The sequence below is a fragment of the Somniosus microcephalus genome, chromosome 1 (genome assembly GCF_052327205.1).
Source record: "Somniosus microcephalus isolate GS21.2 chromosome 1, FLI_Smic_1.0, whole genome shotgun sequence".
Taxonomy (NCBI): domain Eukaryota; kingdom Metazoa; phylum Chordata; class Chondrichthyes; order Squaliformes; family Somniosidae; genus Somniosus; species Somniosus microcephalus.
The window spans coordinates 335,013,713-335,038,743 of record NC_140987.1 but is presented as its reverse complement, the minus strand read 5'-3'; the positions used below and the strand labels follow the sequence as shown (position 1 = coordinate 335,038,743).

Sequence of the window (25,031 nt, the reverse complement as noted above, 5' to 3'; positions counted from 1 at the left end):
AAAGGGGCGAGTGGGAGCAGCACTGAGAGAGGAGCAGTCAGTAAAGGGGCGAGTGGGAGCGGCACTGAGAGAGAAGCAGTCAGTAAAGGGGCGAGTGGAACGGCACTGAGAGAGGAGCAGTCAGTAAAGGGGCGAGTGGAACGGCACTGAGGGGGGAGCAGTCAGTAAATGGGCGAGTGGGAACGGCACTGAGAGAGGAGCAGTCAGTAAAGGGGCGAGTGGGAGAGGCACTGAGAGAGGAGCAGTCAGTAAAGGGCGAGTGGGAGCGACACTGAGGGGGGAGCAGTCAGTAAAGGGGCGAGTGGGAGCGGCACTGAGAGAGGAGCAGTCAGTAAAGGGGCGAGTGGGAGCGGCACTGAGGGAGGAGCAGTCAGTAAATGGGCGAGTGGGAGAGGCACTGAGAGAGGAGCAGTCAGTAAAGGGGCGAGTGGGAGCGACACTGAGGGGGGAGCAGTCAGTAAAGGGGCGAGTGGGAGCGGCACTGAGAGAGGAGCAGTCAGTAAATGGGCGAGTGGGAGAGGCACTGAGAGAGGAGCAGTCAGTAAAGGGGCGAGTGGGAGCGGCACTGAGAGAGGAGCAGTCAGTAAATGGGCGAGTGGGAGCGGCACTGAGAGAGGAGCAGTCAGTAAAGGGGCGAGTGGGAGCGGCACTGAGAGGAGCAGTCAGTAAAGGGGTGAGTGGGAGCGGCACTGAGAGAGGAGCAGTCAGTAAAGGGGCGAGTGGGAGCGGCACTGAGAGAGGAGCAGTCAGTAAAGGGCGAGTGGGAGCGACACTGAGGGGGGAGCAGTCAGTAAAGGGGCGAGTGGGAGCGGCACTGAGAGAGGAGCAGTCAGTAAAGGGCGAGTGGGAGCGACACTGAGGGGGGAGCAGTCAGTAAAGGGGCGAGTGGGAGCGGCACTGAGAGAGGAGCAGTCAGTAAAGGGGCGAGTGGGAGCGGCACTGAGGGAGGAGCAGTCAGTAAAGGGGCGAGTGGGAGAGGCACTGAGAGAGGAGCAGTCAGTAAAGGGCCGAGTGGGAGCGACCCTGGGGGGGGAGCAGTCAGTAAAGGGGCGAGTGGGAGCGGCACTGAGAGAGGAGCAGTCAGTAAAGGGGCGAGTGGGAACGGCACTGAGGGAGGAGCAGTCAGTAAAGGGGCGAGTGGGAGCGGCACTGAGAGAGGAGCAGTCAGTAAAGGGGTGAGTGGGAGCGGCACTGAGAGAGGAGCAGTCAGTAAAGGGGCGAGTGGGAGCGGCACTGAGAGGAGCAGTCAGTAAAGGGGTGAGTGGGAGCGGCACTGAGAGAGGAGCAGTCAGTAAAGGGGCGAGTGGGAGCGGCACTGAGAGAGGAGCAGTCAGTAAAGGGGCGAGTGGGAGCGGCACTGAGAGAGGAGCAGTCAGTAAAGGGGCGAGTGGGATCGGCACTGAGAGAGGAGCAGTCAGTAAAGGGGCGAGTGGGAGCGGCACTGAGAGAGCAGCAGTCAGTAAAGGGGCGAGTGGGAGCGGCACTGAGAGAGGAGCAGTCAGTAAAGTGGCGAGTGGGAGCGGCACTGAGAGAGGAGCAGTCAGTAAAGGGGTGAGTGGAGCGGCACTGAGAGAGGAGCAGTCAGTAAAGGGGCGAGTGGGAGCGGCACTGAGAGAGGAGCAGTCAGTAAAGGGGCGAGTGGATCCTGGCGACTTACTAAACAATGAAAGATTTTTTCCACTGGTGGACGAATGGGAAACAACGGACAGAAACCAGGGATTTTCAGTGGAAGAACCAAGGGGGAAGGGAGAAATCCAGTGATCATCAGCAAGCTGCGAATGGGACAAGGCCATGCAGCCCCTCAAACCCCTCACCTTCTGCAGTCTGTGTGGACCTACCTCAGGTACAACCCAAATGGCAGAGGCCGACCCAGACATTCGCTGTTGGCCGGGTTTACAGAAGCACCGGCCAAAAGTGGGAGCCCTGGTTGATTTTTTTCTCTTCCTCATTCAGGGCCGGTGAGGCCTGTTGTACCGCCGTAAATTGAGTAGTAGCGCCCCAAGAAGGAGGTGGAGCACTACTGGAAAGCACTCCACCTCCTTCTGGGGCGCTACTGCTGAAGTTCACAGCGCTACGTGCCACCGTGCCGCGTCATTGCAGGCCTCCTCCCCAATTAAAGGGGAGGGGCCTAGCGCTGCATGCACCGGGGCCCTGCTGGACCATTGGGGAGCGGGGTGCCGTGAAAACAGCCCGGCACTCAAGAGGAGTGATCGCGGCCGACACTCCGCGTAAAAAAGTGAACGGGGGCAGGTGCTGGCAGTCGGCGAAAATAAAAATGGCCTCCCGCCACCTGCCCTTTAAGTCGCGCCGCCGCAGCTGCAAAAATGCCCCTGACCCTGTCGGACATATCGTCCGGCGATAGGTGGGGGGGCGCAAGGGAAGTTTGCCGCTAAGGTGCGAGCGGGGCGCTGCACTCGGCGATGACGTCATCGCCGGCGGCACAGCACAGCAGGGCACTACCAGCTACCGCCGCTGCTAACCTCCTCCTGACCGAGGCCCGCTATCTCAGCACAGACTGTGTACCCAGCCCGGTTAGGGTTAGAGTTAAACCTTTTGCTGAGCCAGCGGATCACCTGCCCCATTTCAATTCAATCCTTATAATTCTCTGACTCTTTATCCTGCTTTTCACAGAAAGCAAGTGCATAAAGCTGAATGTTTCTAGACAATGGGGTAGATTTTAAACTCTAGCACGTGGGCATAGAGTATCGTCTGGTCAGAGCAGAGGGGCACTATCAGGCAGGGTGGATCACAGGCCACAATAGAGCCTGCTCAATTAATCATCTATCAATTTAAATGGAAGGAAAATCAAGGAGAATCCATTACGGACATTGGGGTGTTTGTTCAGTGGGTATCACTCTCATCTCTGAGTCAGAAGGTCATGGGTTCAAGTCCCACTCCAGAGACTTGAGCACAAAAATCCAGGCTGACACTCCAATGCAGTGCTGAGGGAGTGCAGCACTGTCGGAGGTGCGGTATTTCATTAAACCGAGGCCCCGTCTGCCCTAAAATATCCTATGATACTATTTCAAGGAAGCGCAGGGGAGGTCTCCCTGGTGGCTGGCCAACATTTATCCGTCAACCAATATCACTGAAAGCAGATTACCTGGTCATTGTCTCATTGCTGTTTGTGGGACCTTGCTGTGTGCAATTGATCTACTGCGTTTCCTACATTACAACAGTGACTACACTTCAAAAATACTTCATTGGCTGTGAAGTGCTTTGGGACACCCTTAATGATGCTTCTTACCTCCAATTTTGTTCTAACTTAATTTCCCTCTCTGCCTTCTGCCCAGGAAGATGGAAATCGACCCCAGTATATTTCTGTTCATGTAACACTTTGTGTGCAGGGAGTCAGCTGGATAAACTGTCTGTAGTGTATGTACCTTGAAGAAGGAACTATATTCTGCAGCCCCTGTATACTGCAGTACCAGTAGTGACCACCCCTGTATATAAGCCTGTATAGTAGTTCCAGTTTTGTCTCCATTCAGTAAACACCTGTTATAACCAACTTCTGCAGTCCGTGTCTCAATTACACACAGGCGTTACATTGGCGACGAACAGATCGGAACTTACCTACAGTTCTGCACCACCTCACGGGGATCCATCCCTGAAGCGAAGTTCTTAGAGGTCGAGGCCAGAAGGAAGAAATCCAAAAAAAAACAAACAAACAGAAGAAACGGGCGTCGACCGTGGGCAACTGCCTCTGATTCATCGAATTCGATGATTTGCAGGAGAGGCTGTCGAGAGCTGGGCTTGGTTCTCCAGTCTATGGTGTTCCAGCTAATCGGGCTGGTGGCAGGTAGTACACTGATCCTTCCTGGGCTGCGGCGGGCTAGAGCTCGATCGGGTGGCTTTTCAACGGGGCTGAGCAGCGTTGTCGGGAAGAGGAGAGAGAGAGAGAGAGGGTGGAGCACACAGGGCGCGGCCGGTGCTACGAAGCCGGGCAGCGTACAGACCCGAGAAGAGGGAGGAAAGTGTCCCATAGGGTCTGCTCTGACGACGGGAACAGTAATTAAAATAAAAGAAATTAGAAGCGCAGAAAGCCGCGAGGAGCTGCAGTTTGCCACGGGGACCGCGGAGAGCGGCGTTGGCAGCAGCGTGGGGGGAAGTGCGCGAAGACCATAGGGCGTCGCCATCAAGGCATAAAAACGCCAGCAACAGCGCTGGCAGCAGCGGAAAAGACAGAAAGCGCGGGAGGCGCCATCTTAATCCAGCGGGGAAGAAGGCAAAGCGCGGGAGGCACCATTTTGTTCAATCGCCGAAGAAGGCAAAGCGCGGGAGGCGCCATCTTAGATCTCCAAGATGCCAAAGACTGGCAATATCTCTGCCTTCGATAATGCAATAGAAGACTGGACCACGTATGTGGAAAGAGTCGAAGTATATTGCAAGGCAAATGAAGTAGCCGATGAGAAAAAGGCATCGGTACTACTAAACTTAATGGGCGCAAGAACGTACGGCCTATTGCGGAACCTGATCACTCCAGTCAAACCAATGGAGAAGAGTTTTAACGAAATTGTTGATATCCTACAGGAACACCTAAATCCTACACCGCTGCTGATAGCAGAAAGATTTAAATTCCACAAGAGAAATCAGCATAAAGATGAGAGCAATGCTGATTACCTTATGGAACTACGCAAGCTATCAAAGCACTGCCAGTTCGGAGCAGGACTGGCAGATACCCTACAGGACAAATTTGTCTGTGGACTCCTGAGTGAAGGAACCCAGAAGAGGTTACTCTCAGAGAAAGAGCTGACGCTAGATTAGGCTTTCAGCGTGGCAGTATCGTACGAAGCAGCAGCAAGGGGAGCTGCGGAAATACAGCAAAAGCCACAGGAATACGGCACCCATGAAATGACACGGGGATTTGAAAAATGTTATCGCTGCGGCAGAACAACCCATGACCAGAAGGACTGCTGGTCCAAGGACAAAACATGCAGGCAATGCGGAAAGATGGGACACATTGCACGAGTTTGCAGGTCCGGGAAGAAGACTAACGACAACAAAAAGACTACTAAGGAAAAGTACAGGAAAGTACAAAAGATGACGGACAGTAGTTCCAAAGACCAGAAGAGCGATAGTGAATCCGGGAACAAGAGACTAAGCTGTCTCAAACTACACAACGTAATCACAAAAGAGGATCACCGAACCATTTGGGTCACCCTCATGATAGCAGGGTCCCAAGTCAAAATGGAATTGGATACAGGATCAGCCCTGACCGTCATGAATCGACGAGACTACGAGCGGCTATTCTCACACATACCCTTGAAAGACATATCCATTGTCTTGAAGACATATACGGGGCATAAAGTATACCCCAAAGGGAAAATAAGGGTGCCTGTTGAATACAACGGCAAGGAAATACAGAAATTGTATCTGTACATACTGCAAGATGGTGGACCACCGTTAATGGGATGTGAATGGATCAGAAAGATAACTTTAGACTGGCACTCCATTCAGGCACTGACTGTGGCTGGTAAAAAGGATGATGACGTCACACCTGGACGATTGTCAACAATCTTGGCTAATGCTAAAGAGGTGTTTCAACAAGAACTGGGAACTCTTAAAGGCGTAACCGCCTCGATAAAAATAGAAGAGAATGCAATTCCCAAGTTTTTCGAAGCAAGACCGGTACCGTATGCAATTCGCCCAGCCGTCGAGGCAGAGCGGGAGAATCTGGAGAATGCAGGCGTGTTATCTAAGGTAGACTGGAGCGAGTGGGCGACACCCATCGTTCCTGTCATGAAGAAAACGTTAAACAATAAGTCTGAGGAGCCAAGGAAGGTTCGCATCTGTGGGGACTTCAAGGTGACTGTGAACCCAGTCCTTCACACAGTACAGTATCCTCTTCCGAGGATAGGAGATATTTTCGCCTCACTATCTGGAGGGAAACGTTTTACAAAAATTGACCTAGCGCAAGCATATTTGCAGATGGAGGTTGAAGAATCCTCTAGGAAATATCTCACGATAAACACTCACAAAGGTCTTTACCAGTATAATCGACTGGTATTCGGAGTTGCATCAGCTCCGGCTATATGGCAAAGAGCGATGGAACAAGTCCTGCAAGGGATTCCGGGGACTCAGTGTTACTTGGACGACATCCTAGTGACAGGTGAAAATGACAGTGAACACCTTGCCAACCTAGAGCAGGTGCTCACTAGACTAAGATAATATGGGCTACGAGCCAATCGCCCCAAGTGCGAGTTTTTTAAGAAACAAGTATCGTATTGTGGCCACGTGATTGATGAAGAGGGGTTACATAAGTCCCCTGACAAAATTGAAGCAGTAGTTAAGGCTCCAGCACCTGAAAATGTGTTGCAACTGAGGTCATTCCTCGGATTGGTGAATTACTACCATAAGTTTTTGCCGAATTTGTCCACAATTCTGCACCCGCTGAACGCCCTGCTACAAACTGGAGGAGCATGGAAATGGAGCGATGAATGTAAGCGTGCCTTTCAGAAGAGTAAGGACCTAATCACTTCAAGAGAAGTATTGGCTCACTACAACCCATCACTACCGATAAGACTGGCGTGTGATGCGTCTCCCTACGGCGTTGGAGCGGTATTGTCACATAAGAACATAAGAACATAAGAAATAGGAGCAGGAGTAGGCCAATCGGCCCCTCGAGCCTGCTCCGCCATTCAATAAGATCATGGCTGATCTGATCCTAACCGCCAATCCACTATCACAGAGCCATCTCCTGAATCTAACAGAATTAGGCACACGAAATAGGAGCAGGATCAGGCTACACGGCCCCTGGGCCCGCTCCGCTACCCACAGGGCCATGACCGATCCGAACCTAGACTCATGTCTAAATTCCTGCCTGCTCACCGTAACCTTTAATTCCCTTTACTTCTAGGAAACTGTCTATTTCTGTTTTAAATTTGTGTAATGATGTAGCTTCTACAGCTTTTTGGGGCAGCATATTCCATGGACCTACCACCCTCTGAGTGAAGTAGTTCCTCCTCATCTCAGTTTTGAAAGAGCAGCCCCTTATTCTAAGACTATGCCCCCTAGTTCTAGTTTCACCCATCATCGGGAACATCTTCCCCGCATCCACCCGATCCAACCCCTTCACAATCTTATATGTTTCAATAAGATCGCCTCTCATTCTTCTGAACTCCAATGAGTAGAGTCCCAATCTACTCAACCTCTCCTCATATGTCCATCCCCTCATCCCCGGGATTAACCGAGTGAACCTTCTTTGTACTGACTCGAGAGCAAGTATGTCCTTTCTTAAGTATGGACACCAAAACTGTACGCAGTATTCCAGGTGCGGTCTCACCAATACCTTGTACAACTGAAACAATACCTCCCTATTTTTATATTCTATCCCCCTAGCAATGAAAGCCAACATTCCATTGGCCATCTTAATCACTTGCTGCACCTGCATACTAACCTTTTGAGTTTTGCGCACCAGGACCCCCAGATCCCTTTGTACTTCAGTACTTTCCAGTTTCTTGCCATTAAGATAATAACTTGCTCTACGATTTTTCCTGCCAAAGTGCATAACCTCACACTTTCCAGTATTGTATTCCATCTGCCAAATCTCTGCCCACTTACTTAGCCTGTCTATGTCCCCTTGCAGGTTTTTTATGTCCTCCTCACTCACTACTTTCCCTCCCATCTTAGTATCATCTGCAAACTTTGATATGTTACACTCGGTCCCCTCCTCCAAATCGTTAATATAGATTGTAAAGAGTTGGGGACCCAGCACTGATCCCTGCGGAACACCACTAGTTACTGATTGCCAGTCTGAGAATGAACTATTTATCCCAACTCTCTGCCTTCTGTTAGATAGCCAATCCTCTATCCATGCCAGAATATTACCCCCAATCCCGTGATTTTTTATCTTAAGCAATAATCTTTTGTGTGGCACCTTGTCAAATGCCTTTTGGAAGTCTAAATACACTACGTCCACTGGTTCCCCTTTATCCACCCTATACGTTACTTCCTCAAAGAACTCCAGCAAATTTGTCAAACATGACTTCCCCTTCATAAAACCATGTTGACTTTGTCCTATTAAATTATGATTATCCAAATGTCCTGTTACTGTCTCCTTAATAATGGACTCCAAAATTTTACCTACCACAGATGTTAGGCTAACCGGTCTACAGTTTCCAGCCTTCTGTCTACTGCCCTTTTTAAATAAGGGTGTTACATTAGCAGTTTTCCAGTCTGCCGGGACCTTTGCCGAGTCCAGGGAGTTTTGGAAAATTATTACCAATGCCTCGACAATCCCTACCGCCACTTCCCTCAAGACCCTAGGATGTAAGCCATCAGGTCCAGGTGATTTATCCGCCTTGAGTCCCATTATTTTACCGAGTACCACTTCCTTAGTGATTTTGATCGTGTTTAGCTCCTCCCCCCCCTTTAGCCACCTGTTTGTCCAGTGTTGGGATATTCTTAGTGTCTTCTACTGTAAAGACTGATGTAAAATATTCATTCAGTGTTTTTGCCATCTCCATATTTCCCACCATTAATTTCCCGGTCTCATCCTTTAAGGGACCAACATTTACTTTAGCCACCCTTTTTCTTTTTATATCATTATAAAAACTCTTACTATCTGTTTTTATATTTTTTGCTAATTTACTTTCATAATCTATCTTCCCTTTCTTAATCAATCTTTTTGTTATTTTTTGCTGTCTTTTAAAGTTTTCCCAATCCTCTATCCTCCCACTAGATTTGGCTACCTTATATGCCCTTGTTTTTAGTCGAATACTATCCTTAATTTCTTTACTTAGCCACGGATGGCTGTCTTTTCTTTTACACCCTTTTCTTCTCAGTGGAATATTTTTTTTTTGGAAGTTGTAAAATAACTCCTTAAATGTACACCACTGATCATGTATCGTCTTACCCTTTAATCTATTTTCCCAATCCACTCTACTCAATTCCGCTCTCATACCTTCATAGTCTCCTTTATTCAAGCTTAGCACGCTTGTTTGAGATCCAACCTTCTCACCCTCTAATTGAATATGGAATTCAACCATGTTATGGTCACTCATTCCAAGGGGATCCTTTACTAGGACATTTTTAATTAATCCCATCTCGTTACACAGGACCAGATCTAAGATTGCTTGCCCCCTGGTCGGTTCAGTTACATACTGCTCAAGAAACCCATCCCTAATACACTCAATGAACTCATCCTCAAGGCAGCGCTACCCAATTTGATTTGTCCAATTAATATGATAGTTAAAATCCCCCATAATTACAGATGTTCCCTTATTACAAGCCTCAACAATCCCTTGATGGTTCAGAGAGGCCGATAGCTTTTGCGTCACGCTCGTTAACTGCAGCCGAGCGTAACTACGCCCAGATTGACAGAGAGGCCCTCAGCCTGGTGTGGGGGGTGAAGAAGTTCAATCACTACCTGCACGGACAGAAATTTACTCTACTAACTGATCATCAGCCTCTTGTCTCCATTTTCAACCCTAAGAAGGGCGTCCCGATAATGACAGCACAACGGCTACAGAGGTGGTTCCTTTTCCTAGGGGCACACCAATATGACATCGAGTACAAAGGAACTAAACAGCATGGGAATGCTGATGGATTGTCGCGCCTACCGTTGCCGACGGTGGAAGAAGCACCTGCCGTGGATCCTGTGGAGATATTCCACTCGACCATAGTCGAATGTCTACCTGTGACAAATGCAAACATAGAAAAGGAAACACGAAATGACCCGACACTCTCCAGGGTCTATGATTTAACGGTGAAGGGATGGCCAGCACATGGCGAACCACTGTTGCCAGCATTCTCGCCGAGAAGAGAACAGCTGTCAGTGTGCCGAGGAACCTTGATGTGTGGATCCAGAGTAGTAATTCCACCCAAATTGAAGGATAGAGTGCTCAATGAGCTTCATGAGGGTCATCTGGGAGGGGTAAAAATGAAGAACTTAGCCAGAGCGTTTGTGTGGTGGCCGGGAATCGATAGAGAAATTGAAGAGATGACCAAGAGCTGTACAGGATGCCAGAAGGTCCAAAACGCCCCACCACAAGCCCCTCTACATCCATGGGAGTGGCCCTCATCTCCATGGCAAAGGGTACACATTGATTTTGCTGGTCCATTTATGGACTCGATGTTTTTAATTATGGTGGATGCACATTCAAAGTGGCCAGAGGTAATCAAAATGTCCTCAACCACCACAGAAAAAACTATCACAGTCTTACGAACCATATTCGCCAGAAATGGGCTGCCTGAACAGATTTGCTCCGACAATGGACCACAGTTTGTGTCTGAAGAGTTCCGGAGGTTCTTAAAGAACAATGGTGTTAAGCATTACACATCCGCCCCATATCATCCAGCCACCAATGGATTGGCTGAGAGGTTCGTTCAAACATTCAAGAAGGCTATCAAGGCAATGTGTAATGAAGATATACCCCTACAACACAAGGTGGATAACTTCTTGTTTGCCTACCGGAATGCGACACATGCGGTTACCAACCAAACTCCAGCCATGATGTTCTTCAATCGAAGACTAAGATGCCGCTTGGATTTGGTTAAGCCAAACATCAGAAAAGATGTGGAGAACAGGCAGTTTCAGAATATGAATGAAAGGCCAACCAGGAGTTTCAAGATAGGTCAACCAGTTTTGGCCCGGGACTACCGCACAGAGAAATGGCAGCCAGGAACGATCTGCACACGGCAAGGACCACTAATGTATACCGTGGACGTTGGAGAGAGCATTGTAAGACGCCATGTTAACCAGATTCTAGAGTCACTGGAAAACGTCAAATCTACACCACGATCCTATACACCTGGTGATGAAACCGAAGTACCAATTGCATCTACCTCAGAATCGGTGATATTGGAAGCAGACGAACCAAACAACGACGTTGATCCCGAATCAACTTTGCCAGAAGAACCTGATACCCCAAAGAGGCGTTATCCAGACAGAATCAGGAAGCCTCCTCAAAGACTGAATTTATAATTGATTAACTTCAGCTAATGTATATAGCAACTGTAATTGTAAATATGTTATTTAATTATTAATCGAATGTTATGTACTGTTTAGCTAAAAGGGGAGGAATTGTCGTGTATGTACCTTGAAGAAGGAACTATATTCTGCAGTCCCTGCAGTACCAGTAGTGACCACCCCTGTATATAAGCCTGTGAAGTAACTTTGTATAGTAGTTCCAGTTTTGTCTCCATTCAGTAAACACCTGTTATAACCAACTTCTGCAGTCCGTGTCTCAATTACACATGGACGTTACACTGTCCCTTTACAAGATCAATCATCTTTAATTATATTTCTTAACAATCAGATTTAATCACAAATATGAATGCCTACATTATTAAAAATGCCCGTACAATAAATATCCTGGAAGCATCAGGAACAAGATTAAAGTCTTACAATTGCTTTGCACCACAGACACCTCCAGTCCTGCAGCCTCCGGACACTGCCACAAGCTTTATCACAAACGGCACATCTGGCACTGACTGGCAGGTTCCCCTCCAGCCACTGGTGGGGCATGGCAATCTGGAACAGAGAAGAGGTTGCAGTAAGTAGAAGAACACAGACCGCCAATCTGCACCACTCGCAAGAGATGTTCAAACAACCCCAATGCACACTGGGCATCCCCCTGGAATAATCAATGATTCACACAAATGACAGAAACAGCAGCAGGGCCTCATCCGATGCACTAACAGGGGTTTGGTTCCATCCAAATGAGCCAGTGCTCCAGCCTCTCCCTTCCACATCACTGATGTCTCACCTCCTTGGCCAATTGTTCCATTGATATTATTGTTAGTGGAAGACCAGCCCTGTGCAGGTACTGCATTTAATCATCTTTGCGTTGAGAGGTTTTGAAGTCCAGTGTCACGTGGAGGTTTCTACATTCTAGACGGGGTTCACCCTCTAAATTTTTCCCCTATTTCTCTCCTCTTCTGCTCTCCCTGGGCTGTGTTTCACCTCCAGCAGAGAGGTGTGGCTGTTCCACCTCTCAATCGAGACCACTGCCGGCTGTGTGACCATGGCTGGGGGCAACTGTGTGTTGGTGCTGGGGGCATCAGTGGTTAGGGCAACTCACTGGAAGTGGTCAGAGTAACTAAATGAAAGTGACGTGATGCATCCTGATTTCACTACAGTGAGGATGTATGGAGCAAGAAGAGTGGGTAAATTGGTGAGCTGGAGATGAAGGGGATCGAGAAAGGAAACGTCAGAGGAGCAGTGACCAAAGTAGCGTCAAAAAGGAGGCAGAGACAAGAAAAGTTGTAATGGAGAAAGGTTCAAGGTGAGAGAGGGACCTCCTATCAGATGAGATGCATCTTATAGTTTCATATCTTTTTTGCTGAATATTTGATATATATTTTAAAAGTTATGAATCTATTTTTAGTAACCAGCCCCTCCTCCTCATATGTTCTATTTTTAAAGCCTCCGATGATAAGAGCAGATGGACCTCAGTTCAACATCTCGCCTTTACTTACCCCTTCCTCATCTTCGATGATGTCATTTCCTACGGATGCCAGTGTGGTCCATTTGCAGTTGTTGATTGCCCGGACAGCACATCGTTTGTGAGCTTTAAATTTACACACTGCCAATTAAAAAGAAGCATTTGTCAGGGTGCTGTGAACTCTCTTGAACCCCAGACTCACCAAATTAGGAGACTAACACCTTCCACCAGGGAGAGTCTCTCCAGAACCACGGCCCAGGATTCTGACACACGCTGAGAGGCCACAGGTTTGAGGCAGTATTAAATTGATATATGTGCAGTGCTCCCAGCATGACCAGCACGCGCCAATATAAACGGCCTCTACAGTCAGCCTGGACTTTACCAGCAACACAAAGAATACCTCAATACAGACGATACACTGAGAGGGTCACGGAGCTGTGTAGTAATTTGTGGTTCACACTAAGACCCATTGTTTATATACATGAGCACTAGCACCATATAAAGGTAGGGCTGCCAACTCTGGTTGGGCCATATTCTGAGAGGTATCATCACATGACCTCCAACCGCACCCACCGCCCCCCCCGACCACCAACCCCCACACTCCCACCACTGGTCGATCAATAATGGCAGCCGCAACACCCACAATGCTCTGCGCTCCAGAAACCGCCCTATCCATTGTGTGGTTTTTGCTCGAACGTGCATGTGGCAGGGCCACATTGCATCCTGGGGGCATTGTGACCCTGCTGTCCTGTTGTGAGTCTGGCCGGAGAGAAACAGGAGAATGTCCTGGGTCACTCGCAGGAGTGTCCAGGAGATTAATCTTTAATTGCAGGAGGCTCCAGGACAATCCGGGAGAGTTGGCAACCCTAGACGCTGAGTCTGACTGTGACCGACGTGGCATTCAGACATAGATGCCAGACCTAGCCATGCTGAGTGGTGCTCTGGCTATGAGTGTCCATCTTCATTCTAAACCAGGTCATGCTGTCCCACGTTAGGGCTGTAAATTCTTCCCATTCATTCTAAACAGAGCTATGCCATCCAGGACTGCAAGTGCCTCCTTTCATTCCAAGCTGAGAACGTCACCATTCATCCTATGATTTACCCTGTCGAGGACTGAGCAGGCTGGCTTTTGAGTGGATTGCTCTGACATTTCTGGGACGTTAAACCCAAACCGAACACAGAAACAAGGTTTGAACTGAACTTAAGCCAAAGTGAAGGCAGTGAAGCCAAAGAAGCTGCCAGGAAATTCCTGCCATAAGAGTCCATTGTTGAAACAGGTCCATTGTTTTCTACCTACTGCTGTGTTGTATGATGTTGACACTTCGGTAATTAAGGTAATTAAAGCTCTCAATGCCTCACTGCTGATACAAATTTAAGCCATGATCCCAAGCCCTATCGCCACGCAACCCCCCCCACTCACCCTCCTGCCATCTTGCCCTCTGTCTGGTGCTGGACTTGGCCACAGGTAGAGACCCTAATTCCTCCCACAATGACTCACACCTCCAGGAACATCCCAGTGACTCCCACCTACCTTCACAAGAGAGCCCGTGAGAGGTCATTCCCGAGAGGGCCTCACGGCAGACGTTACAGAAGGTGGGCCGGGCGTGGGACGAGGCATACCAGTTGTGCATTCCCGAAAAGTGCTCCATGTTCAGCTGACTTGTCTAAGGAAGATGCAATGGCAAAGGTACTCGGTTTGAATATCAGAAGAAAGCATCGAATGATGAGATAAAACATGCTGAATCAAACACCAGGTGAAATGAAAACAATCATGGGCGCCTCGCACTGCTCCACACAAGGTGAGTGAGCTGGTGCCTGAGAAACACCACTGGGTGTGTTCATGGACACTCAGCATTTTACATGGACATTTTTTTAACTGAAAATTCTTTAGAAAACGCAAATGAGCATTCGTCCATCAACGCTGCTCCCTCAACAGCCCACGTACACTCTCCCCTATCATGGACTCTACCCACCCATTTAATCTCCTTTTACAGCCCACGTACACTCTCCCCTATCATGGACTCTACCCACCTATTTACTCGCCTTCCACAGCCCGTGTACACTCTACCCTATCATGGACTCTACCCACCTATTTAATCTCCTTCCACAGCCCGTGTACTCTACCCTATCATGGACTTTACCCACCCATTTAATCTCCCTCCACAGCCCGTGTACACTCTCCCCTATCATGGACTCTACCCACCCATTTAATCTCCCTCCACAGATGGTGTACACTCTCCCCTATCATGGACTCTACTCACCCATTTAATCTCCCTCTACAGCCCGTGTACACTCTCCCCTATCATAGACTCTACCCACCCATTTAACCTCCCTCCACAGCCCGTGTACACTCTCCCCTATCATAGACTCTACCCACCCATTTAATCTCCCTCTACAGCCCGTGTACACCCTCCCCTATCATAGACTCTACCCACCCATTGAATCTCCCTCCACAGCCCGTGTACACTCTCCCCTATCATAGACTCTACCCACCCATTGAATCTCCCTCCACAGCCCGTGTACACTCTCCCCTATCATAGACTCTACCCACCCATTTAATCTCCCTCCACAGCCCGTGTACACTCTCCCCTATCATAGACTCTACCCACCCATTTAATCTCCCTCTACAGATGGTGTGCACTCTCCCCTATCATAGACTCTACCCACCCATTGAATCTCCCTCCACAGCCCGTGTACACTCTCCCCTATCATAGACTCTACCCACCCATTGAATCTCCCTCCACAGCCCGTGTACACTCTCCCCTATCATAGACTCTACCCACCCATTGAATCTCCCTCCACAGCCCGTGTACACTCTCCCCTATCATAGACTCTACCCATCCATTTAGTCTCCCTCCACAGCCCGTGTACACTCTCCCCTATCATAGACTCTACCCACCCATTTAATCTCCCTCCACAGCCCGTGTACACTCGACCCTATCATGGACTCTACCCACCCATTTAATCTCCCTCCACAGCCCGTGTACACTCTCCCCTATCATAGACTCTACCCACCCATTTAATCTCCCTCCACAGCCCGTGTACACTCTCCCCTATCATAGACTCTACCCACCCATTTAATCTCCCTCCACAGCCCGTGTACACTCGACCCTATCATGGACTCTACCCACCCATTTAATCTCCCTCTACAGATGGTGTGCACTCTCCCCTATCATGGACTCTACTCACCCATTTAATCTCACTCCACAGCCCGTGTACACTCTCCCCTATGATGGACAGAGACACACAGTGGGGAATTTTAAGTTCTGATGCACTAGGAGCAGGTTGCCAGTAGTGCGCGGGTCACATGCTGTGGCGTTTTAGCTCCACACCATGCGTGTGGCGTCACTGACAGGTTCTCCGCCCAGAAGTCAACCTGATTGATAGGCTTGGCTTCCAGTCGGGTGGGGAACGCTGGTGAAGGGGCCGCAGCCCCAGGTAGGTGCGAGCCCCGACCTCGGGGGGGGGGGGGGGTCCAATCTGTGACCCCGAGAACTGGGGAGCCTCATTATCATGTTTAAAGCACCAACCCGCCTCCTGGGTATGAGTTGGTTGCCCACACCCCGTCCCGCCTCCGTTAAAACTGGAAGTGGGCAGGTTGGAGGCAGTTTGGGGTCGGGATTCAGATTTTTAACACATTAACCTCCCACCCGACCCCAGCCCACCCTTTTTGGGGGTTAAAGTTCCACCCATAGACAGGCTCGCACACAAGCAGACACACTCAGACACAGACTAGCACACAAGCAGACACACTCAGACACAGACTCGCACACAAGCAGACACACTCAGACACAGACTCGCGCACAAGCAGACACACTCAGACACAGACTCGCACACAAGCAGACACAGACTCACACACAAGTAGACACACTCAGACACAGACTCGCACACAAGCAGACACACTCAGACACAGACTCGCACACAAGTAGACACTCAGACACAGACTCACACACAAGTAGACACACATATATAGACATAAACATGCAGACACACACATGCAGACATAGCCAGGAGAAGAAATAGCACATTGACACCGAGGGTACAGTGTTCCAGGACTGGACCAGATGTCAGTTCTGACAGAGTGTGAAGAGAATTGATTCTTCCATTTCCTTACCTCATAATTCTCCAGTTTTTGGACAGATTTCAGTGCAGTGATCCAATCTTCCATCTCTTTTCTGTTCTCGGCGCATAGGATTAATTTTCTGAAAGGTGTTATTACCTGAAAGGAATCCTCAGTTTAGAATAAAGAACCCTCCTTCAGATGGAGCCTGCTGTTGGCCCTGGGTATCTCTGTCCCATTCCACCAGACGACTAAGAGTGACCACCAGTTAATCCTGATGTCACAGGAACAAACACCACGACCAGTTTCATCAACAAAAGTTAAAACACCGTGGCAAAAAATGGTGCTCACTGAATAGTAATGGAGCTTTCTAGAACTGATGAAAAGGGAGATCGGAGGTTCAGAAAAGGCCTGGAGAACTGAGGAGTCTCAAAGTTGGTGCACATAATAAAACAATCTACTGGGATCACAACCGGAAAACAGCAGCTAGAGAGGTTAGAATTGTAAATGACAAAATTGGGGGCAAAACTAAGGATAAAATATTAACTGAATATTTCCCAAAGAGGTGAGCATTGACTTAGAGACCTTGATTTTTCCAGGGGTGCTGAGGGGTGCCCGGTAGCAAGCGATGAACCCAGCAAGGTCGGGGAAGGGAGGCCCTGCCATCCTGAACGGCTGGGCCTCATTTGAAGAAGTATTTCCAGAGATGGAATTCAGTGCTATGTCCACTCCTTTACTAACTCACAGTGAAGGGAATGCTATCAGGTGGCAAGGTCACCCCAGCTTCTGTACAGCAAGCGAAAGTCTATTAAATAGAGCTGTTGCTAGAACTACAGATTCAAAAGGACCAGTACTCCCAGTTTATGCTGCTGGCCGGGAGCCTTGACCATCAACTGTGTCTATTGGGGACTCGCAGGCGTGTTGTGAGGCGTGGCTCAGAGGTAGCACTCTCGCCTCTGAGTTGGAAGATCGTGGGTTCAAGTCCCACGCCAGAGACTTGAGCACAAGATCTAGATGGACACACAAGTTCAGTACTGAGGGAGTGCTGCACTGTCGGAGGTGCCGTCTTTTGGATGAGACATTAAACCAAGGTCTTGTCTGCCCTCTCTGGTGGATGTAAAAGATCTCATGGCACTATTGGAAGAAGAACAGGGAGTTCTCCCCAGTGCCCTGGCTAATATTTATCAACCAACTTTGCTAAAACAGATTATCTGGTCATTAACACATTGCTGTTTGTGGGAACTTGCTGTGTGCAAATTGGTGGCTGTGTTTCCTACATTACGACAGTGACTTCACTTCAAAAGTACTTTGTTGGCTGTGAAGCACTTTGGGACGTCCTGTGAAAGGTGCTATAGAAATGCAAGTCTTTCTTTCTATCCAGCCATAATGGATGTCAAACCGAGGGCCGGACGAGCGTAATTTCCTGATACACACAGCAGGTGGACTAGACGCCTCCCCCCAGCAGCACCAACTAGCAAAATCGGCCCTTAATACCATCTTTCTCTTTATTTGGGTGGTCTGCCAGTAGCAGGATTGCAATCAGCTGCTCAGCATGTGTGGAATGACAGGAGCAGAGCCACGCCCCATCACCTCCTGGTACAGTACGTTTCCGAACTGGCTCTCGAGCATGACACTGCCCATGATTGCTGAGCCTGACCTGAGGTTAGTGGGTAACACTGAGTCAGAGGATGGCTTTGCACAGTTTAACTTAACATACACAGTTCTGCAACACTTTGAACCCAGCATACCACTGCAGGAAGCGCTTTCCCATGCAGCACAACGGGAGTGAAATCACCCTATAGCTTCCAGTGATTGCGGAACAGTTTGACTCTCTATGTACCAGAGGTCTACACATGTGTGACACAAGAGGGAACAGTGAAATTCTGAATTATTCTGACGGCTGTGAGATGAGATTTCTATTGTAGTAGACCTGTGATATAGAAAAAGTTTTGCAGGGACATTGAGGTACGTCCCTGTTCAGAGAGCAGGCACCTTTTGCATTGCAAATATATTACAGTACAGCATTCACCACTCAAACCAGGAATAAGCAGCAACTTACAGTAAAACTGTTGTTAATGTTTTTTGTGCTGGTCTCAGCGACACTGGCATTGGACAGGTCCACCTCATCGAATATTAATGACTGGAATGAGAAAAGCAAACAATAATCAGAGTACAGGCTGAACCGGGAACAGGAATCAGAGTACAGACTGAACCGGGAACAGGAATCAGAGTACAGGCTGAACCCGGAACAGGAATCAGAGTACAGGCTGAACCGGGAACAGGAATCAGAGTACAGATTGAACCAGGGACAGGAATCAGAGTACAGGCTGAACTGGGAACAGGAATCAGAGTACAGACTGAACCGGGAACAGGAATCAGAGTACAGGCTGAACCCGGAACAGGAATCAGAGTACAGGCTGAACCGGGAACAGGAATCAGAGTACAGGCTGAACCGGGAACAGGAATCAGAGTACAGGCTGAATCAGGAGCAGGAACCAGAAAACATTGTAATCAATCATGGATGGGCTTCAGGTTGGGTGTAAGGAAGCTATCATTAACCTATACTTTGGGTAATGGGGAAGTGCGGTGATATTGGGCCGCCGTGCGATGCCACTGAGTGAGGAAGGAGATGAAAGTACAGATTGAAAAATCAGTCACCCTGGTTGAAGCACATTTGAGTAGCACATTAACTGATAGTGCAGTGCTAACCAGAAATGAACACGCGAGTACCACTGATGGGCAGTGCTGATCTTGCCAACTACTGGCATTTCCATCCTTACATTGCAACTTTTCTTGGAGATGCGATTGCTGCAAGGTTCAGCAACTGGCTCCGTGCTGACCCGTGACAGCTAATACTGCTGATCACTGCTGACTTCTTGCAGTAAAGAACTCCCTTTGCACAGAGCTGCAGCCACAGCACTGCAAGGGGTTTTCAGTGGTTCTTACACCCAAGTTAGGACAGAGGAGCGGGAGAACCCCGTGGAATTTCAACCCCCCTCCCACGTTAAAATGGCACTTTATCTGTCAGCTGTGGCTCAGTGGTAGCACTCTTGCCTCTGAGTCAGACGGTTGTGCGTTCAAACCCCAATCCAGGGACTTGAGCACAAAATCCAGGCTGACACTCCAGTGCAGTGCTGAGGCAGCGCTGAACTGTGGGAGAGGCCGCCTTTCAGAGGAGTCATTAAACCAAGGCCCTGTCTGCCGTTTCAGGTGGACATAAAATATCCCATGGCACTATTTGAAAAAGAGCAAGGAAGAGAGAGGGAGGGAGACAGGGAAAGAGAGAAGGACAAAGTGGGAAGAAAGAGAGGGGACAGAGAGGGGGGGCGGATGTGTGAGATGCTGTGCATGTGGAAGTAATCGGACTAGGTGACGGAAAGGATGTGGAGAGAGAATCCCGGTGGAAAACAGTCTGAACTAGAAAAACAGCTGGGAATATCTGGCAACAGGAAATGGATAGCCTTGAGCGAATTATTTTTTGAATCAGAAGGTAATGTGAGACGAGCTTCACAGTGTGCTGTCAAAGTGTGAAAGTTATTCCGTGTGATTTAACCATGTGTGAATTTAGTCCATCACCATGGAATGAAACTCTCTTTAATCTCCTGGGCCTAAAAATTCGGTTGATTTGCGCCACCCATTAGCACCCTCAGAGGGCACTAACAGGGCGTAAAGCAACTAGCGTCCAGGCGCAGCGCCGCCAACGCCTCCCGCAAAATTTAGCGGGAGGTTAGCAGCAGCAGTAACCGTTAGCGCCCTGTGGTGCTGCGCCGCCGGCGATGACGTCATCGCCGTGCACAGCGCCCCGCTCACGCCCCAGCCGCGATCTTCGGTAGCGGCCCCTGACTTACCACCGAACGCTATGCCCAATGGGGTCAGGGGGGCCTACCTGCGGCCGGGGCGGCGCAAATTAAAGGGGAGGTGACTGGCAGCCATTTTTGTTGCTGGCCGCCTGCCAGCACCTGCCCCCGTTGCCATCCTCGGTCTCCTGTGAAGCCCCCCCACATAGTGCCGGCTGTGCTCCGTGAGCCCGGCACTTCTCTTGAGTGCAGGGCTCTTTTGCCGGCACTCCGATCCCTGGTGGCCCAGTTGGGCCCCGGGTCGCGCTGCGCAAGGCCCCTCCCCTTTAATGAAGGATGGAAGGCCTGCAATACCGCGGCGTGATTTGCCGCAACACGTAGCGCTAAAAGTAGCGCCCCGGCAAAGTTAGCGCCCCAAAGGGGGCGTGACCCAATTTTTCCCCCCTGTTCTTCTCGGGTTGCCAATTCTGGTTGGGCGTATTCCAGGAGGTTCCATCACATGACCGCCCGTCTACAGCCACCCCACCACCACATTCCCGTGATTGGGCGCCCGACACATCCACCCTCGCCAAGCACCGCCTCCCCGTGCCGACTGGGGAGCAAACAAACTCTTCATTATATGATTGGATGATTCTTGACTCAGTCAAACAGCACCTCCCCTGTTTCCCATCGCTAATATTTTTATAACTAATAAACAAAAGTGTTTAAAGATAGACAGATTTTTGAATGGTTAGGGAGTCAAGGGTTATGGGGAGCGGGCAGGGAAGTGGAGTTGAGGCCAAGATCAGATGAGCCATGATCTTATTGAATGGCGGAGCAGGATCGAGGGGCCAAATGACCTAATCTTGCTCCTATGTCTTATGTTCTTATAAGCACATGAAAAAAGTTTTTTTTTTAATTCCCCCTATGGTTTTTCTTCTGGGTTTCTCACAGGAGATTAATCTTTAATTCCATGGAGACTCCAGGACAATCCTGGAGGGTTGGCCAATCTAGTTCTCCATCACCCTGACAATTTAATAGGGACAAATTTACTCTGGCTTGCTCCCAAATAGTGCCTGAAAAAAGTCTGTAGAGCGTAGCAAAAATGAGCGCTAATCCTTTGCTCCTGAATGGCACAGCACCCAAACCTCCTCTGTTAGCTTGTCAGCTGTCTGTTTGTGTAGAGGGATTAGCAATGCACACTGCAAGCAAGTGAATGCCAGAGGGCCATGAGCACAGATTCAGTTTAATAGAACCAGGTCCAGATCAGGGCTCCATAGAAACCTGCTGCCACTAATTCCAGAGCTGACGTTTAGGTGCTATCTCTCTTAAGGGATGGTGGATATTGTCAGGGATGGTATTGTCAAGATTGGTATTGTTAAGAACAGCATTGTCAGGAATGGAATTGTCAGGAATGGTATTGTCAGGAATGGAATTGTCAGGAATGATATTGTCAGGAATGGAATTGTCAGGAATGGATTTGTCAGGAATGATATTGTCAGGAATGGAATTGTCAGGAATGGAATTGTCAGAAATGATATTGTCAGGAATGGAATTGTTAGGAATGATATTGTCAGGAATGGATTTGTCAGGAATGGATTTGTCAGGGATGGATTTGTCAGGAATGATATTGTCAGGAATGGAAATGTCAGGAATGGTCTTGTCAGGAATGATATTGTCAGGAATGATATTGTCAGGAATGGAATTGTCAGGAATGGAAATGTCAGGAATTATATTGTCAGGAATGGAATTGTCAGGAATGGAAATGTCAGGAATGGTATTGTCAGTAATGGAAATGTCAGGAATGGTATTGTCAGGAATGGTATTGTCAGGAATGGAAATGTCAGGAGTGGAATTGTCAGGAATGATATTGTCAGGAATGGAAATGTCAGGAGTGGAATTGTCAGGAATGATATTGTCAAGAATGGAAATGTCAGGAATGGAATTGTCAGGAATGATATTGTCAGGAATGGTATTGTCAGGAATGGAAATGTCAGGAGTGGAGTTGTCAGGAATGGAAATGTCAGGAATGGAATTGTCAGGAATGATATTGTCAAGAATGGAAATGTCAGGAATGGAATTGTCAGGAATGATATTGTCAGGAATGGTATTGTCAGGAATGGAAATGTCAGGAGTGGAGTTGTCAGGAATGGAAATGTCAGGAATGGAATTGTCAGGAATGATATTGTCAGGAATGGTATTGTCAGGAATGGAAATGTCAGGAGTGGAATTGTCAGGAATGATATTGTCAAGAATGGAAATGTCAGGAATGGAATTGTCAGGAATGATATTGTCAGGAATGGTATTGTCAGGAATGGAAATGTCAGGAATGGTATTGTCAGGAATAGCATAGTGGTTATGTTATTGGATTAGTAATCCAATGGCCTTGTCTAATGATCTGGAGACATGAAGTTAAATCCCAGCACGGCAGCTGGGGAATTTAAATTCAGTTAATTAAATAAATTTGGAATAAAAAGCTAATATCAGTAATGAGAACCATGAAACTGCTGGATTGTTGTAAAAACCCATCTGGTTCACTAATGTCCTTTAGGGAAGGAAATCTGCCGTCCTTACCCGGTCTGACCTACATGTGACTCCAGACCCACAGCAATGTGGTTGACTCTTAACTGCCCTCTGAAATGGCCCAGCAAGCCACTCAGTTGTATAAGGCGGCTCAACAGCACCTTCTCAAGGGCAATTAGGGACGGGCAATAAATGCTGGCCTTGCCAGCAACGCCCACATCCCATGAATTAAAAGAAAGAATAGTATTGTCAGAATGGTATTATCAAGATTGGCCTTTATTTCTGTCCTTTCGAGTAAAACTAGTTTTGCTGCTTCAGTACTTGTTGCAGAATGACGTTAGCTTTTGACACTTAATGACGGGAACCATTGTCAGTGCTGTGCTAACTCTATTTTCCAATGCGGCTTATTTGGAGGCAGATAAGAGGAACCAGCCCGACAGCTACTGAAGTCAGTACCAGCAGAGTAGGAATTGCCCTCCATAACCATACGCCTGCTCCTTCCCGCCTCCAATAAAACCACAATCCTCACATTCAAAGCAGATCCCTCCTCCTACTCCTGTACCATCAGCTTTCACACCCACAGTTTTTTACCTTGTTCCCCCTACTGCTTTGCACCATGGTGCTGCCCTCTCACCAACTCCCTCCAGGACAGACTGTAGGGGCACCTGGACGACTGCTCGGGGTGCTTGTGTCATTCCATCCACGGCACAGCAGCGTAAGATCACGCAAACAGCAATGAGGCAATGGCCAGATAATCTGTTTTAGGTATGCTGGCTGAGGGATAAATATTGGTCAGTACATGGGGATAACGCCACTGCTCTTCTTCGAATAGTGCCATGGGATCTTTAAGTCCACCTGAGAGGATCGAGGGGTACAGCATTGTCAGAGATACCATCCTGTGGTAGAGACATTAAACCAGGAAACATTCTGCCTGTCCAGGTGCTTTGGGTGGATGTAAAAGATCCCAGGTCATTATTGGAAGAAGAGTAGGAAGTTCTCCCAGTGTCCGGGCCAACAATCCTCCCTCAACCACCACCACATCATTCACCCCATTGCTGCTTATGGGATGTTGTTGCTGCCGAGTTGCTTCTGTGTTAGCATAGCAATATTCACCGCACCATTCGGGGTAATTGATCGTTAACAAAGTGGTGTGCGATGTTTTAGCATGAGAAAATGTGATATAAATGCACCCATATTATTATTATACTGAGGGGTTGGTTTGCAGCACTCCTGAGTGCCAGTGAAGGGATTTTCCGAGAATAGGTGAGATTTCGTGCCCACTAATTGGAAAATCATGGGCAAAGTACCTCACCATCTTAGTCTACTTGACAAATGTAAACAGCGTCAGTCCTGCTTGCTTTACCTTTGAGTCCTTGGCCCAGTACAGAGTCCTCCCTCTGAGCTTAAAGTATCTTTTCTTCCATCTCTGGAATGAGCTGGTCTGCTTCAGTAACAATCCTTCATTTATGCTTTTCTGTTAAAAATGAATAAAACAAAGTAGCTGAGTAAACTGGAGGAAAGATTTCATACTCTTCGCTACGATACAGTTGTTGGGAAAGCGATCAATTGTTACTCTTCACTATGATACAGTTGTTGGGAGAGCGATCGATTGTTACTCTCTGGGTTGCGAGGCAGTTGACTTTGCGAGTCATTATTAGACAATGTGAAGAAGCATACCAAGGCAGCACACAAAGCAAAGGTGGGCCCAATCTCTCAGGTGCTTTTTCTAGGCACATTGTGCAAGCCTCATAACACCCAATGTCAGGGGCCAGTCACGCCACAGCTCTAAGGAATAAGTTCCTCATAAGGCTGAGAAATTAAAGACAAAGAAGTGCAGGGGACGGCAGTGTGGGGTTGAGTGCATTAATCTCAGACGAACTGTGTTCACTGCAGGGATGGTTCAGCATTGTTCCTTCCATAGCTCCAATGCTAAGCACAGCAAGACTCCAGAATAATACGTTTGTCACTCATTTAGCGATGGGAGATTTTATTATTTTACGCCACTTATTCTGTATTTAAGATAGTATCTGACTACTATCTGAATTTATGTTTATAAATTATTGGGAGAGCAGAAGTGGGAGTTATGATCAACATTATGAGTTGGCCTGTTTCAAGTTTACCAATTTAACACTTTGCTCTCACCAATGTGCGCAATCTCTTTAAATTTGCTGCGCAAAATGTCTTCCAGCAGCAGAAGTTGGTGAGCGGCCTGCGCGGGACCTCGCCATTGGTGCACGGCCGCACACCTTAGGGGATCAGTGCTGTGCGGCCCTCAACAGCTCTCCA

General features: G+C 48.4%; 1 protein-coding gene across 1 annotated transcript in view; it reads right to left on the bottom strand.

Annotated features, from left to right (window-relative positions):
- Positions 1–24,216, bottom strand: part of LOC147124917 (diacylglycerol kinase delta) — a 225,075-nt gene extending 200,859 nt beyond the window's left edge. Inside the window, exons 1-6 of the mRNA XM_085988140.1 lie at positions 24,109–24,216; positions 18,506–18,586; positions 16,501–16,605; positions 13,918–14,050; positions 12,421–12,527; positions 11,348–11,473 (exon numbers count right to left, since the gene is read on the bottom strand). Coding sequence (XP_085844266.1) covers positions 11,348–11,473; positions 12,421–12,527; positions 13,918–14,050; positions 16,501–16,554 — 420 coding nt within the window. The 5' untranslated portion in view covers positions 16,555–16,605; positions 18,506–18,586; positions 24,109–24,216. The remainder of the gene's footprint in view (positions 1–11,347; positions 11,474–12,420; positions 12,528–13,917; positions 14,051–16,500; positions 16,606–18,505; positions 18,587–24,108) is intronic.
- Positions 24,217–25,031: the final 815 nt, after the last annotated feature.